This window comes from Pipistrellus hanaki, assembly GCF_964339955.1.
Source record: "Pipistrellus hanaki genome assembly, chromosome: 9".
Classification (NCBI taxonomy): Eukaryota; Metazoa; Chordata; class Mammalia; order Chiroptera; family Vespertilionidae; genus Pipistrellus; species Pipistrellus hanaki.
Genome location: NC_140511.1, coordinates 54,195,653 through 54,211,144, shown reverse-complemented (window position 1 = coordinate 54,211,144; position 15,492 = coordinate 54,195,653). Strand labels below are relative to the sequence as shown.

The window sequence follows — 15,492 nt, the reverse complement described above, 5'->3', positions numbered from 1 at the left end:
AGTATCAATGAGTCGTCGGTGGGGAGGCAATGTGAATGGTAGTTCAAACCCCAAGACCAACAAGGTCACTTAGGGAGACAGTGCAGATGGAGGGAAGACTCGAGAGATCCAACCTTTAGAGGAGAAGGAACAGCAAATAAGGCAGGAGAACCAGGAGAAAGGAGCATGGTCAGCTGTGCCAAGCACTGGGTCAAATGCTACCAACTAGTTGGCAAGATATGAGTCTTTTCAAAAGAAGAAGGATAATACAACAAGAGACAAGCAACCCCAGCACTATCTGGGATGCAAGCTGTGAAGGCCTGGGAAGAATGTGCCTGGCCCATTCATCCCGCCAACATATATAGAGGGCCCACTCTCTGCCCGCTGCTGAAAATATAGAATGTGTATCATCTGTTCTTACCTAGTTTTATTTATTTACCTAGTCTTACTATTTGCCTGGCACTGTTCTGACCATTTGACAACTAATCACTCATGAATAACTTTTAAAATTATAAATCCCTCAAAGAAGGATGAAGTCCTATGAAACAGACACTTGAATCCCCATTTTTCAGGTGAAGCAGAGAGATGCAGACCTAGATGGGGAGGGAGCTTGTTGGCCCCACTCCCCACACTCCCCCCAGGCCTGGGCCTGGGCCGCACACACATTCGTGGGGACACAGGAGGGTAAGAGAAAGTACAGCACAGCTCGGTGGGTCCCAAGGCAAGGGTGGGAACAAAGGGTGCAGAGGATGACAGGACAGGCTTTGTGACTTTGTGACGGAGCCCGAAGAAAGGCTGGACCGAGGAGAGCTGACATTTGAGCCAAGGTGTCTTAGCAGTGGAGGAAGAGGTCACAGAGGAAATGATGCTGGCACCGCCATCAATAACAGCTAATGTTTCAGGCCAGCCAGTCAGGGGGGAGCAGCTGGCCCATCCAACCGGAAAACTGAAGAGTTCTATGAAGGGGCCACATAGAGGGAAGGGCAGGAGCACATGGGCCAACAAGGCTTGTTAACACAGGCTAAGAGGAGCAACAGCCAGAAGCCAGGGCTCCTGAAGGCGAGGGGAGGGAGGGTCCCCCAAATAGGGGCAGCCATGGCCCAGGCAGCATCTGCAGCCTCAGGTGGGGGAGTCTGCCCACCCAGCGTGGTGGGAGCCAGAATCAGAATCCACTCCCTTCCTCCTCACCCCTCCCCACCCACTGCTGAGTACAGCAGGGAGCTGAGGGCAGGGAGCTCAGGCAAAGCTTCCTGGGACACAGAGCGTGTGGCGAAGGCTGGCGAGTGGGTCTGGAGGTGCAAAGGAAGAGATTCAGCACATGTTTTGAGGCCCAGGGCACTCTCCTAAGTACTTTACAAGCATTCACTCATTTAATCCCCACATGGCCCAAGGTCAAATGGAACAATATGCATTATTTAATTTGTTCTTGCTCTCTTTTTCCCTCTTTGGCTGGGTGCACACGTGGAGTTGAATTTGCATGAGCTGAAGGTATATGCTTCCTCTCTCCGGAAAGGCCAGACCACACAGAGGAATGCCGGGGCCCAAGGTCACACCTAGAATTTGCCTCTCGTGCCCCAGACAAGGGGCCTGAACCCCCACATCTCCCTGCCATATAGGCCTGTAGCACAGAAATAGTTGAGCATCAGCTAGAGAATGAAGGCGACCAGACACAAGGTCAGATACAAAGTCAGCACAGGTTGGGGGGGAAGGGGGGTTGATGTGATAAATAGATCTCCCAACAGTTATTTGTAGATGGTGGCTCCTTAGGATTTCTCTGCCCATCATTGAGAAGGGATCTAAGAAAAGGAAAGGCTTTCTAGATATAGGAGAAAGAAGGCATAATAGGTACTCAATAAATGTGTATTAGACAAATGCATACAAAAAAAAAGTTGTATCTGGGAACTGGATACCATATGGTGGTCAAGAGAAAGCAGAGATTTTGGAGCCATCGGACATAGGGTGAAGGCTCAGCTCTGCCACTTCTCTGATTCTCTGTTCACTCATCTGTGAAATGAGGATAGTACTGTCCATCCACCTCAGAGCATTGTTGGGAGGTTAAAGGCATTACGTGTAAACTTCTTCAGATGAGGTGAGCAGTCAGTAAACAGAGTCTGTCCTGAATGAAGGAGCCAGACAAGAAGGGGCTCAGCTGGGAGGCTGGTGAGGAAGCTCCAGGCTGTGTGTGGTCAGGAAAGTCTCTGGAAGGAGGGACTTGCACTGCCCTTAAGCAAAGGCAGGGTTCGAGGGAAGGAGGGAAGACAGTCCATCTTGTGTGGGTCTGGGACTTACTCTTTGGTGACAAGCTGAAACTGAGCTAATAGGAGAAAGATCCAGGAGCCCATGGCAGGTGTGTGCTGAGGAGATGAGGAGGTGGTCACCCAGGACTGGGCCAAGAGGTTGGAAGGAAGGTTCCAGATTAGAGCAGCTGGAGTTCACTTGTCATTCAGTAGACAGCACTGGGCACTGCCTGCCTGTGTGCACTTCACTGATACCTGAGTGCAAGGTGTCGAGCGAAACCCACCCAGCTGATTTTTGGTCCTCCTGCTGAGTTTGCCAGAACCCAGACTCCAGGAGGAGGGGATAGACCACATGAGTTTTAAAAAAATCACTTAAAAAAGTGAAACTTGAATTATGCTGGAGACATTACTACATGTCAGGCTTCTAGAGAAAGTTCCATCTTTCTCAGTTGTCTTTCTCAGGTGCCTTTGTAAGCCCAGAGAGTGAGGTGTGAGTGTGTGTTGTCACGTGGGTGTGGCCTGACCATGAAGCAGAGACCTTTCCCGATGGTTTGCCACAGGACCTCCCTGTGGCGTGGTCACTTAGATTTGTATTTAAAGAGCATCCCACGCAAACCAGATGTGTTTCCCCAGCTGTTATGGTATATAGGTAACTTTTTGAATGGACACATTGAAATGATAGAAGGAGATGGATCGTTCTAAGTGAGTCCAAGTCCCACTTAGGAAACGGTGGAGATGACCCTGGAGAAGGAGAGCCGGGTAGAACTCAAGATCAGGATCTGAGTGACTGAACTGGTGACATCAGGCTAAAGAGCTGAACTTGACAGCTGCCTCCGAGGACTGGTAGGATGTGATTTCTGGATGCTGTGGTCAGCATTGGAGGGTTGCTGAAAAGGTCAGGGACCCTGGGACCCCAGGACCAGGCTTTTTTTTCCACAAAGACCATCTCCGGGTGATCTGTGACTGACTGGGAAGGAGAAAAACAGCATCATAGACTGTAACACTGGAAAGTGCTTCTGTCTTCTACTCCTACTTTCCACCCAATGCATCAATGCTGCCTGCCTACCAAGGACAGCGGGAGGCATTTCTGCAAGGAGGGGTGGGAGAGAGCAGCAGCCTTAAGGACTCCGCCAAGAGATTCTCTCTCCTCGCCTTCCTCTCATGCTCCCCCACAGCTGGAGGGGGGTTGGAGCCATTTGGTCAGAAGGTCCTCACTCCAACCAGAGAACATGGGATTTTTATGCTCCCCGTGCAGAGCAGAACATCCATGGTTCAGTCATTCAAAAGAGTGTTTTCTCACTCGTGATGAATCAAGCCAAAAGGGTGGTGGCCCAGGGTGTTGGGACAGACTTACCCCAGAATCCCTGAGATACTCATAGAAAGAGGCAAAGCTGTACTGACCCTCCTCTGAGGACCAATGGGGAGGGGGAGGGGCTTGCAGCTGAGGCCCTGGACCATGTTGTTGGGCCTGGAGGCTGCAGGAGGGAGGGAGTCTTTAACCTTGCCCTCTCACTCAGTCTTAGGCTGAAGAGGAGCCAAGGATAGTGTGTAGAGATTTGCACTGAGCTGTCCCAGGGAGTGGAGCTCGAGGCTCCTGGGCCCCCAGATCCCCCGAGACTGAGGTGCTAATGAAACAGTTGCTCCTGACCCTGACCTTGGAGTCCCAGCATTGACGTCAGCAAAGATGAAATAAGTAACCTGATTCTCCCTCTAGTGAGTGTGTGGGGAGCAGGAGGAATATTCAGGGACCTGGGGAGGGGAAGGAGTGGCCAGAAGTCAGGGCCAACCAAGCTTAGGCCAGGAGGGACGGTAGAGTTGCCCCTGGCATCGGTGACACAGGAGAACCCGGTGGTGGGGTGCTTCCAGCCGGTGGGATGTGCTATCTGAGCGAGTGGCCAAAATCCTTTCTGAAAGCCGTTATCCGGCACTATAGCCGCTATCAGGTAAGTCCGGGAGCCGCCACTGCCGTGGTCTCCCTGGACACTGAGCCGCAGCACCACCGCCATGGGGCATACCACTGTCATGTATGTGCAGATACATGTGCACCCACCTGGGGTGAGGCTCGGCCTGCCACATCTGGATATGCAGAGTACTGTGGCCACGCCAGGGTGGTCTGCACAGGTGTGAAGTGTTGGGGCCAGAGGGTCAGCCTGGCCTGTGTGTGGCTTTCCTTCTCTCCTCACAACCTTAGCCCTGAGCTGATGCCACGGAGTTCCCCAATGGTGGTCTCCCCCTCTCTGGGATCTGCAATGGGGGAGCTGGGCCTGTAGCTGTGATTCTGCTCTTGGGTTTTTCAGGTGGATTTTCTGATTGAAAATGACGCCGAGAAGGACTACCTCTATGACGTGCTGCGGATGTATCACCAGTAAGTGTGCTGCGTCTAGCTCCTGTGGGCCACCTGGGTGCCTCTGTCCGCAGGGAGCCCGGGGACGGGTTGTTTTGTGACAGGAGGACCTCCCCCTCCCATCCTGGGGAGCTCAGGGGCGGAGCAGATCCGGGGACGAAATGGATGATCATTCACGTGTTACAGCAAATATTTGCACAAACACTCTGTGCACGGCTCTGTACCAGGAGCTCGGGCATAGGTGTGAGCATGACCGACTGGTCGCTGCCCTCAGCTTGCTCACCATCGGATGGGGAGGGGGCATCCAGTAGCCAGATAGGCTCAGTGGAGTGTGCCTGCTGGAATAGGACAGGACATGCCAGCTGACCCCAGCACCTGCGTCAGATGTCCCTTAGGACCCACCTGCTTTTTGATTCATTCAGCGTACATTTATAAGCTCCTGCCACTTGCTGGGTACCTGCAGAATCCGGTAATGAATAAGATCTACTTTCTTTCCTCAACTAGCTCGTGGCCTAGAGAGGGGAGGTGGACACACACTACACTAATATACGTTATAGTAAAATAAGATCTGAATATAATTAAAAGCAGTAGAAAAAAATTAAATGCAGGATGTGAAGAAGGGGAGTTTTCCTTTCTAACCATGGGGGAAAGGGCCAAAAAGGCTTTAGTGTGGGTGTTTGTTTACTTGTTTGTTTGTTTTAAAAATATATTTTATAGATTTTTTTTACTAAAAAAAATATTTTTTATAGATTTTTATGAGGGAGGGAGAGGGATAGAGAGTTAGAAACATTGATGAGAGAGAAACACAGATCAGCTGCCTCCCTTCTCTGGGAATTCTTGGGTCTCAAAGGTCATGGTCATCGGTGAGACTTCAGGTCCCCCTTGTCTCTGCAGGACCATGGACGTGGCTGTGCTTGTGGGAGACCTGAAGCTGGTCATCAATGAGCCCAGCCGCCTGCCGCTGTTTGACGCCATCAGGCCCCTGATCCCGCTGAAGCACCAGGTGGAGTACGACCAGCTGACGCCCCGGCGCTCCAGGTGCGGAGGGAGCCCACAGGCTGGAGGCACGGCTGGCTGGGCGAGGTCCCCCTGGGGTGGACAGGGTCCCTCACTAGGGGATGGGGCAGCACTGGGAATCAGGCCAGAGCTGGGCCATCACCAGCCTCTCCCGCGGCAGGAAGCTGAAAGAGGTGCGCCTGGACCGTCTGCACCCCGAAGGCCTGGGCCTCAGCGTGCGGGGGGGCCTCGAGTTCGGCTGCGGGCTCTTCATCTCCCACCTCATCAAAGGCGGCCAGGCAGACAGCGTCGGGCTGCAGGTGAGCAGGCAGAGTCCTCAGGCTTCCTGCCTCCCCCACGCACTGGCTGGGCTGTGTGTCCCCCACTCACCTTCCTGAGACTTTGGGGGAGGAAGAGGCTGCCGCATCCTGATAGATTTCCCTCGGGCTGCAGGCAATCGCCTGTTTTATTGCATCCCATTGGGAACATGGCTCTCCCTGATGCTGCTGCTGCCACTGCTGCTGCTCTTCCCCCACCTCCCCTACTTCCTCGTTACATCCTGACACCTGAAGCTTTGGACATGTAGCCTTTTACTGGAAGGCAAAAAAAATCCTATGTAGTATCCAAACTGTCCTGGCTTTGTAGCTGTATGACTGGTGAAAGCAGTTAACCCATGCCTCAGTTTCCTCATCTGTAATATGGGGATGATGATGATGATGATGATACTATCCACCTCACCGGGTTGTTAAGAGGAGAATTCATAGCATGAAGTACTTAAAACAGTGCCTGGCACAAGAGCTCCCATGCTTGTTAGGTAAGCAGAGAGGGAGATTGAGTAAGTACCTGGGATGAGCCAAGGTAACATGCTCACAACCAGCCCTCTTTGTATGCCGTGGCTGTATCATCCTGTTGCCAGAGATGATAGCGACTCACTCTTGACTGCTGTCACAGCCAGCAAGTGGCAGAGCCAGGATTTGAACCCAGGTCCCCTGACTGCCAAGCCCAGGAGTCTCTCTTCAGCACCCCAGGGGCCCCTCCCCTCGGGTCCCCACGCCTCAGCGTAGCAGCAGAGATGGGCAGCCCTCCAGGGCTCGCTCCTGCCAGAGCCCAGAGCTGTGTTTTTGTATGATGTCCAGATAAAGAGAGGCCCTCCCACCCCCTCCCAGAGCTTCCAGCATGTTTGTTATCAACACCCCAATCCAGGCTGCCAAGCCGGGGGCTTGAGGGGCCTGAGGGGAAGGGTACAAGACACCGCCACAGAGTGGGAGGTGGAAACCGGGAGCTGACAGACACCGCTTTGTTCTAAATCCCTGTCTCACGGCTCGCCGGCGGCGTCTGAAATTTCAGCCGCTTCATTATTCCTCCGCTGGGCGCACATTTTCCAGCCCAGAAACCCAGCCAGGGAGAGAGCACAATGAGCGCCTCTCGGGGCCCCTGGAGGCCCCCTTCTTTCCAGGGCGAGCTCTCCTTCTAGGACAAGCATTTCTCCCCGAGGCCTCCGTGCCTGGGGGCTTTGGGCCATTTTAATGAAACAGTTTTATCTTCCCGCCCGTGTCTCAGGCTCAGGCATTATTGACTCTTTCTCGGGCTCATCGCTCCTTTGTGCCGCTGCCCCTCGGATCGTCGTGTCTCTGTGGTCCTCGCACAAAGGGCCTTTTGCAGGGCTCCGCTCGGGAGCTGGGGGGAAAAGAAAGCTGACCCAGCAACCTGAGCCGGGGGCTGCGTGGGAACCGTGCTGCCTGGGGTCCTGGGCAGGTTCCCTTTAGCAACAGGACAGGGCACTGCCCTCAGATGAGCTGGGGAAAACACCAGCATCCATTCACCTGTCTGGGCTCATGTTTCTGGGGAGCTCTTCTGCCTGGATGTGGCCAGAGGAAGATTCTGGAAGGTAGAGGAGGGACATTTTCAGGCACAGGTTGGCTGGACTGAAGGTCCTGTTGATCTGACCTGTGAGGCTAGGCCCCCGGGTTTGGGGGGCCTTGAACCTACCCATAGGACGTAGCCCTGGAACCTCATGATCTCTGCTCTTATCCCGCTGCTGGAGATGTTTCAGTGTGTGTGTCTTTAAACTGAACCTACATCCTTTGCCCTGCGCAGGGCGGTCTGTGCTGCCCAACCTGCTATATTAGGGGTGTCGAACTCAATCAGAGAAGGGGCCAAAATCTAAAATCCAGCCTAAATCGCAGGCCGAATGGTTTACTGAACAGTCATAAACTGACAATGTCATAAACTGACAGCGGAGTGCAGTGATGACAGCGCGGTGCGGGCCACATTGCAAGGCCTGGCGGGCTGGATTTGGCCCGCGGGCCTTGTGTTTGACACATGTGTGCTATATGGTCCAGAGCTGGAGAATGATTCTGTACCCGTGGTGGTCCCAGCCCTTAAAGTGGACAGAGCAACCCCTGCCTTTCCTGTGGGGCTTGACGGCTCCGGCAGATGGCAAGGACCCAAAGAGGGCAAGACACAGGGAGCTGTAGCCAGGCTTGGCCAGGCACCCTGCTCTTCTGTCTCCAGACGCCCAAGAGCCAACACTTGGGGTCTGTCAGGGAAACCTGACTTCAAATTCCAGCAACACTGTTTGCTGGCTGGGTGACATTCAGCAGGTGGCTTCGCCTCTCTGAGCCTGTTTCCTCATCTGGGTAACAGACGCAGAGTTGTTGAAAAGTCGGTGCAGGAGCTAGTAACTGTTCTCCTGACAGGAGATGTCCCCAGAAACCTAGACAGTTCTCAGTGAGTCCCTCCTCGTGGCACCTTTTTGAACCCCTTGCCACCCCTGCAGGCCCCCGAGAAGATCAGGGAGGGTGTCCAGATATGGAAGGGAAGTGTTCAGGTGGCAACAGTGAGAAGGTGACTCTGTGGCGGTGCTGTAGGAGGTAGGAGTTGACAGTCCCTCCTGGACTGTCTGCCCGCCCAGCCCCCAGGCCCCACCGAGAGTCAACATCTACCCACGAGTCTCCAAAGGGTCAGCACACGTGGTGTGAGCCAAGCCCCTGCTGACCTGCGCTGGCTCAGGCTGGAGAGGATCATTCAGGATCCGTCCCTGTTTTATGGCTAATGGCTGTGTGACCTTGGACAAAACATCACCTCCCTGGGTCTCACTTCCTTCCAGACCTGCAGTTATTAAATGAGGAACTTCAAGCCTGATCCCCAGGGCCAAGGTACTTGGAGGAGCCCAAGGCAGTGTCCACTGGGGGGCAGTCTCACCGCCCATCTGTATCCAGGCTGGACCTCCGCAGGCCCAAGTGCCCCCTATCTGTCCCTGTATAAGGAGGGCTGAGTCCTGAGAAGAGGGATCTGATCGGAATATTTAGAGCTCAGGTGCAACTAATAATAGCAATAGCAACCAGATACTTATTATTTGTGGTGCCAGACGCTGGTCGACTTTATATGTACACATTCACTTAATTTTCATAGCAACCACATTTCCCCATTTCACAGAGGAGGGACACACGCTCAGAAAGTTCAGTAGACATGCCCAAGGTCACACAGCTAATGAGAGCAAGAGCAGGGGTTTGAACCCAGGCCTTCCAAAGCCAAAGCCTTTTGTTCATTTGCCGTTCTTTGCTCACACCCAAAACGGGAATTCAGAGTCAGAGCAGCGGCAGATGAAATGTCTGTTGAGTTTCCATAAATGTGTGGGGGGAAAGGGATCGTGTGTGTGTGTGTGTGTGTGTGTGTGTGTGTGTGTGAAGTGTGCTTGGGTCAGGAGTCCTGGAAGTTCCCCACCCAAACTCCGTTATGGTGTTGCAGGGAAGCATGCTCAGTGGGGTGGGGTGAGAAGAGCTGCTTGAATCTGTGTGAAGGGTCACCCTCTGCATGGATTCCGGAACCTGCTGGTACCCAATAGGGTAAAAGGGACGCCAGAGTGAGATTACAGAGCCTTGAATTCTATTCCCAGCTCCGCTACCCACTCTCTGTGCCCCTCCCCCACCACCTTGGTCTCTCCATCTGTGAAACAGGGCGGCAGAAAGACTCCTGGGAAGTACCACCGTCCTGGGGTCCCTCCGGCTATTGGAGGGTGGGTTGGTTGTGACAAGGCACTAGGGCACATAGTTAGGCCATCGTCCCCTTTCCTGGAAAGCAGGCCTGGGGCATCTGGCAGTGAACCCTCCCGGCCCCCTGATGCTCCCTCAACCTGTGCCCCTCTGTCTGTGGCCAAGGTAGGGGACGAGATCGTCCGGATCAATGGGTACTCCATCTCCTCGTGCACCCATGAGGAGGTCATCAACCTCATCCGCACAAAGAAGACTGTGTCCATCAAAGTGAGACGTGAGTGAGGCCAGAGGGTGGGGATGGGGGGAAGGGAGGGAGCGGGGTGGTGCTGATGGTGGAGTAGGGTGGTAGGGAGCAGGGAATCAGCTCCTGGGGCAGGAGGGGAGGGCAGAGGAGCCGTCCTAATCCTGGTGCCTTCCTCCCACAGACATCGGCCTGATCCCTGTGAAGAGGTGAGCAGGACCCTCCTCTGCAGGCAGACGCTTCCCTGTGGGCTCAAGGTCCTGGGCCAGTGGTGACTGGGGGCTCCAGATGGGGAAGATCTGGACTTGGGGCCTGGTCTCTCAAACATCTCTAAGGACCCCCCCCCTTCTCACTTCCTTTCCCATCAGCTCTCCTGACGAGCCCCTCAAATGGCAGTATGTGGATCAGTTTGTGTCAGGATCTGAGGTAAGGCCCAGACCACCAGTGATGGCGTCTGGATGGAATGGTCTTCAAGGAGGGGCAGCTGGTCCTGAAAGGGGCCTTGCTCTAGGGATGTGCTCTCAGGGGCTTCACACATGCCCCTGTGCATCCAGAAAGCCCCTGTGGGTGCTGGGCCCTCAGCCAAGCCCAGCAGATATAGACCTCTTCCCCCAGGGACAGAATGGCCATCAGACTCACACGGGAATAGCAGTGCTGATGAGCTCAAATGGCCATTTGCACACAGGTGACGCCTCGTGACCCTTATTCTCTTTCCTCCAGGGCGGGCGGAACATTCTGGGCTCCCCAGGGAGTCGAGAAAACAGGGAGAAGAAGGTCTTCATCAGCCTGGTGGGCTCCCGGGGCCTTGGCTGCAGGTGGGTGGCGGGCATGACCTGGGGCTCACTCATGGCCAGCAGTCCCCAGGAGGCCCCTAATGCCTTTCCCTTTTCTCACTGCTGCTTCTGAGGAAACTTTTTATCCACTGGTGATGACACTTCTTGGTGCCTGGTTTCCCCTCTGAGTTTCACAACAGGCCTGTTAGGTCTGGGGGACAGCCCTTAACAGGACCATTTTACAGATGAGGGCAGCCTGAGGCTCAGGTAACCAGGGCCAGCCAAGGTGTCAGGTAACCAGGGCCAGTAGCAGAGGTGTGATGGGGTTATCGTCTTCCCCTGATCTCTGGGTTTCCTCCTGCACCTGAGGGCTCCTGGACTGTGAGAGGGAACAGGCAGGGCTGAGGGACCCCCACTCCAGTGCATGAATTTTCATGCACCAGGCCTCTAGTAAATAATAAAAAGCCCCTCCTTTCTCAGAGGTTGCAGCCTAATATTGAATCCAGCCACATAACCAGCTCCAGGAATGAATGGCAAGGTTGCTAATGGAGCTGCATTTTGCATTCCAATCCTGTGCTACCTCTAATCAATTAGTAGTGGCTTCCTGGTGTACTGTTTTGAAAAGAACTCTAAGTTTGCATCCAGGCTTGGTGGGGAAAAGTGTGGTGATTGATTAATGATGTCTGCCACATCTGGGTGGGGAGAACAACCGTGCAAATGCTTCCCTTGCTATAGGTGTTTTAGGAGCACTGAGAAGGGAACAACTATCTTAATCTTAGGATAGAAGAGGAATTTCGTTAAAGCCTTGTAGAGAAGATAGCATTTGAGCCTTATGGGATAAATAGGAAAGTGCTAGAAAAGGAAACAGCACATGTGATGTATTGGGTGAGGGGTTTGGTGGGGAGGCAGGGGTTATAAGTAGTTGTCTGTGGCTCTGGCCACAGGTGGACAGTGAAGAGCCTTGGGTCCTGACCTCATGGGTGACCTGTATTCTGTGGGACCAAGCCTGGAGATACAGGCAGAGGGAGCATGGCATTTACAACGAGCAAGCCCTGAAGGCAGAGAGGTTCACTGCATGTCCCATCTCTTCCACAGCATTTCCAGCGGCCCCATCCAGAAACCAGGCATCTTCATCAGTAACGTGAAGCCTGGCTCCCTGTCTGCCGAGGTGGGGTTGGAGGTGAGTGAGCCTGGGCCATGGTCAGACTGTGGCCACACAGTGAGGGAGGCACACGTCTTCCCACACAGCCCTCTCTAGGCCGTCACTGGCTGATGATTCCTTCCCACCTCCCGAAGGGAAGCGTCACAGAGAGGGTGGCATTGGACGCTTTCTACAGTCTTCTCCAGCTCTGAGAGCTTTTAGTCCTGAGCTTGGGGATGCAGTAATAATGATCGTTGAGTGTTGACTGGATCAGACAGTGTTCTAAGCCCTTTAAAATTCATGAGCACTCTGAGAATTAGGCACTGTCATCATCCCCATTTTACAAATGAGGAAACTGAGGCTCAGAGAAAGTGTGTGATTTTTCCAAGATCAGCTACCTAGAATGGTAGAGCTGTGATTCAAACCTAGGGGGTCTGATTACAGAGCCAGAACTTGTCACCTCTACTTTGGCATATTACTTCCTCTTTTTGTGCATCAGAATTCTCTCCCATAAAATGGGGTAACAGCCTTCCTTCTAGAGGCATTGTGTGAATTAAATGAATCGATACACATGCTTAGAACTGGCATATAGTAAGGGACCGATGAATGCTAGCTACCAATTATGACTCAGCACAGCCTCTGCTATATGAGAAGTCCGAAGGCTCCTAGGTCTACATTCTGAGGGTTTAAAGCAAATGTCATAAATTCAGCCAAAGGAATGACCCTCTAACGATATAATATTGGGCAGCTGGTGAAAGACATGAGGCAGAGGGACCCTGAGAGGACCCCATCAGAGCTTTCTAATGCTCTGCTCATGAAGGAGAGCTGAAGTGCAGCCACTTGAAAACCCAACATCTGCCCTTGCACCCCAGGGTGAACCTTTCCTTCAGATAAGTGAGTATACAGATAGTGCAGACACGCTGATGCCTCTCTGTTTCTCCACCAGGCAGGGGACCAGATTGTCGAAGTCAATGGCATCGACTTCTCCAACCTGGATCACAAGGAGGTGAGACTTGAGATCCTCACCTACTGGCTGTTACACCTCTGCCCTCCACGTCTCACCCCTCCCCCTGCCACTGTGTCTGAAACCTGTGCTCTCTAGAGGCCTGGACTGCTCTGGTCTGTCAGGCCTCAGCTGACTGCCCACCTGTCCCCACAGGCCGTGAACGTGCTGAAGAGTAGCCGCAGCCTGACCATCTCCATCGTAGCTGGAGCTGTAAGTCTAGAGTGAGCTGGTAGGCCTCCATGACCCCTGACCTCCAGGCCCAGCCACTCAGAGCCCTGAGGTCTGCCACACACTCCCGCGAAGGGCCAAGGGTGTCTCTGTCCCTGAAGCTCTGACAGAGCAGAGGGAGAGGGTCTTTGCCCAGCCAGGGCATGTTTAGGTCAGAGAAAGCAGGAACCACTGTGAGAAGATAGCCTTCATCTTGGTCCCCAAGGCTGTGCAGTGGGAGCCCAGGTTTTCCAGGGGACTGAGCATGGGGCCTCTTTTCTCCCCCCGAGGGCCGGGAGCTGTTCATGACGGAACGGGAGCGGCTGGAAGAGGTGAGGCAGCGTGAGCTGCAGCGGCAGGAGCTTCTCATGCAGAAGCGGCTGGCGATGGAGTCCAACAAGATCCTGCAGGAGCAGCGGGAGATGGAGCAGCAGTGAGTGTGGCCAGTTAGGACGCCCCTTCCCTATCCTCTCTGACCACATCCGCCTTGCTTCCTGTCCATTGTGCCCTGAGCCGACCTCATCCTCTCCTCCAAAGGCCTGTCCTCAGATCAGATGGGTCCAGTGGTGGCCAGCATAAGCACCCCCTGCCTCCAGGCCACCAGGCTCCTCCCTTCTTGCCAAAGAGAGCCCCTGAAGTCCAAGACCCAGGAATATGGGGTTGCAAGTAGCTAACATCTGATAAGTACCAACCATATAGCTGGCACTGTATTATAGCCTCATGTATGTTACTTAATGTCATTTTCACAGTAGCCCTGTGAGATGGATGGTATTAACCCATTTTGCAGGTGAGGAGACTGAGACCCAGAGAGGGTAAGCCACTTGTGTGCAAAGTCACACATGGCCAATGGGGATTCACAACAGGCAGTCTAGCTGCCCCATCGGTGATGATAAGGTCTCCCCACCCACACACACACACATGAGATGGTTGAGATGATGGTTTGAGAGAATAGATGGGACAAGCAATTCATATATAAAAAACAATGTCAGAATCTAAATCCAGGTACATTCTAGGAGCTTTATAAGAATTTGGATAGGGATTTTCCCATCTCTCCCATCACAGATTTAGCCTGAAAATTACCCCTGCTGGTACCTCTGCCCATAGCCCTGGTCTTGGGTAGTCACCCAGCTTTGCCTCTGGGGTCTGGGCCCTCTTCCAGCAGAACCTCCCTCAGGCCAGGCCCTGCCTGTCATCAGTCACTTTAGCTAAGTGTTTGGAGGTGGGCGCAGAATGTGGCCCACTCTGATCTGCACTCCGGCTCCGGCAGCTCAGCTTAGTGGTGCCAAACAAAACCTCACAACCAGCATCCAAAGCTGGCTAAGGCATCCTTGGAGGGGAACCTGAAAGAAATAGAACTTTTTCCAAATCAGGAGTTAGCTACAAAGAAGAGTGAACTTCCCTTGCACAGACTTCATGATGCCAATCTGCATTCATGTTTCAGAAGGAAAAAGGAAATTGCCCAGAAGGCAGCAGAGGAAAATGAGAGATACCGGAAGGAGATGGAACAGTGAGTGCCTCCTCCCCATGCGTCCACACAGGTGTCAGTGTGTGGACATGAGTGTGCTCTTGGAGTGTAGCCAGCCAGAGGCCACCCCCAGACCAGTTCACCTGGCCCTCTTGTGCCCTAGTGGATCCTCCTTTATTTTTAGCCATTCCATAATCCTAGTAAAGCCCAGCCCATTCAAGTAACTAGAACATGGTCCTACATAATTACCAGAGTAGCATTTACACTCGATTTAGAATACAAGAGCCAAGGATTTTGTAGTCTTCACCACAGCTAGAATCACATGGTCTCTCCCCAGGCTGGTGGAAGTTTCCCTATAGCAGGGGTGGGGAACCTTTAATGTATATATTGATTTCAGAGAGGAAGGGAGAGAGAGATAGCATCAATGATGAGAATCATTGATCGGCTGCCTCTTGCATATCCCACACTGGGGATCAAGCCTGCAACCTAGCATGTGCCCTTGACTGGAATCAAACCCGAAACCCCTCAGTCCTCAGGCTGATGCTCTATCTACAGAGCCAAATATGTCAGGGCATGGGTTGGGGAACCTTTTTTTCCTGCCATGGGGCATTTGGATATTTATAACATCATTCAAGGGACATACAGAATTATCAACTTAAAAATTAGCCTGCTATATTTGATCAAACATTTAATCAACTCACCCCTCATGCCTTGGAAGGGCCAGACCCAACGATTTCCCCATCCCTGACCTATAGGCAGAAGCCCGGCCCTTGAAGGTTCTGACACTAATCACAGGCATGGGGTCTTATTTCAGGATCGTGGAGGAGGAAGAGAAGTTCCAGAAGCAGTGGGAAGAAGACTGGGGCTCCAGGGAACAGCTGCTCTCCTCTAAGACCATCAGCTCCGAGATGCACCCAGTGCCCCTTCGCAAGCCAAAGTGTATGTATCATGGGCTGGTAAATGGGGAGAGAGCTTCCTTCAGAGGCCAGGAGGCTGGGGGATGGTCCAGGCTGAGATGCTGGTCCCTCTTCACTCACCACCACCTCCCAGGTGAATAGCCCTCACTGTCGGGGCTGCGTTTGCTTCACAGAGGGGCAGCCCTGTACCA

The 15,492-nt window shown here is 53.3% G+C and overlaps 1 protein-coding gene across 3 annotated transcripts in view; it reads left to right on the top strand.

Annotated features, from left to right (window-relative positions):
• Window positions 1-15,492, top strand: part of USH1C (USH1 protein network component harmonin) — a gene marked incomplete at its 3' end in the record, with an annotated part of 42,636 nt that overhangs the window by 3,416 nt on the left and 23,728 nt on the right. For 2 of the 3 annotated variants that reach the window (XM_084895349.1, XM_084895351.1), the window contains exons 2-14: window positions 4,514-4,581; window positions 5,455-5,598; window positions 5,738-5,876; window positions 9,717-9,825; window positions 9,977-10,001; window positions 10,161-10,218; window positions 10,513-10,607; window positions 11,661-11,745; window positions 12,653-12,712; window positions 12,866-12,922; window positions 13,210-13,352; window positions 14,361-14,426; window positions 15,199-15,323. In XM_084895349.1, the coding sequence (XP_084751475.1) occupies window positions 4,514-4,581; window positions 5,455-5,598; window positions 5,738-5,876; window positions 9,717-9,825; window positions 9,977-10,001; window positions 10,161-10,218; window positions 10,513-10,607; window positions 11,661-11,745; window positions 12,653-12,712; window positions 12,866-12,922; window positions 13,210-13,352; window positions 14,361-14,426; window positions 15,199-15,323 (1,174 nt within the window). The remainder of the gene's footprint in view (window positions 1-4,513; window positions 4,582-5,454; window positions 5,599-5,737; window positions 5,877-9,716; window positions 9,826-9,976; window positions 10,002-10,160; window positions 10,219-10,512; window positions 10,608-11,660; window positions 11,746-12,652; window positions 12,713-12,865; window positions 12,923-13,209; window positions 13,353-14,360; window positions 14,427-15,198; window positions 15,324-15,492) is intronic. The other variant, XM_084895350.1, reaches the window with a different exon arrangement.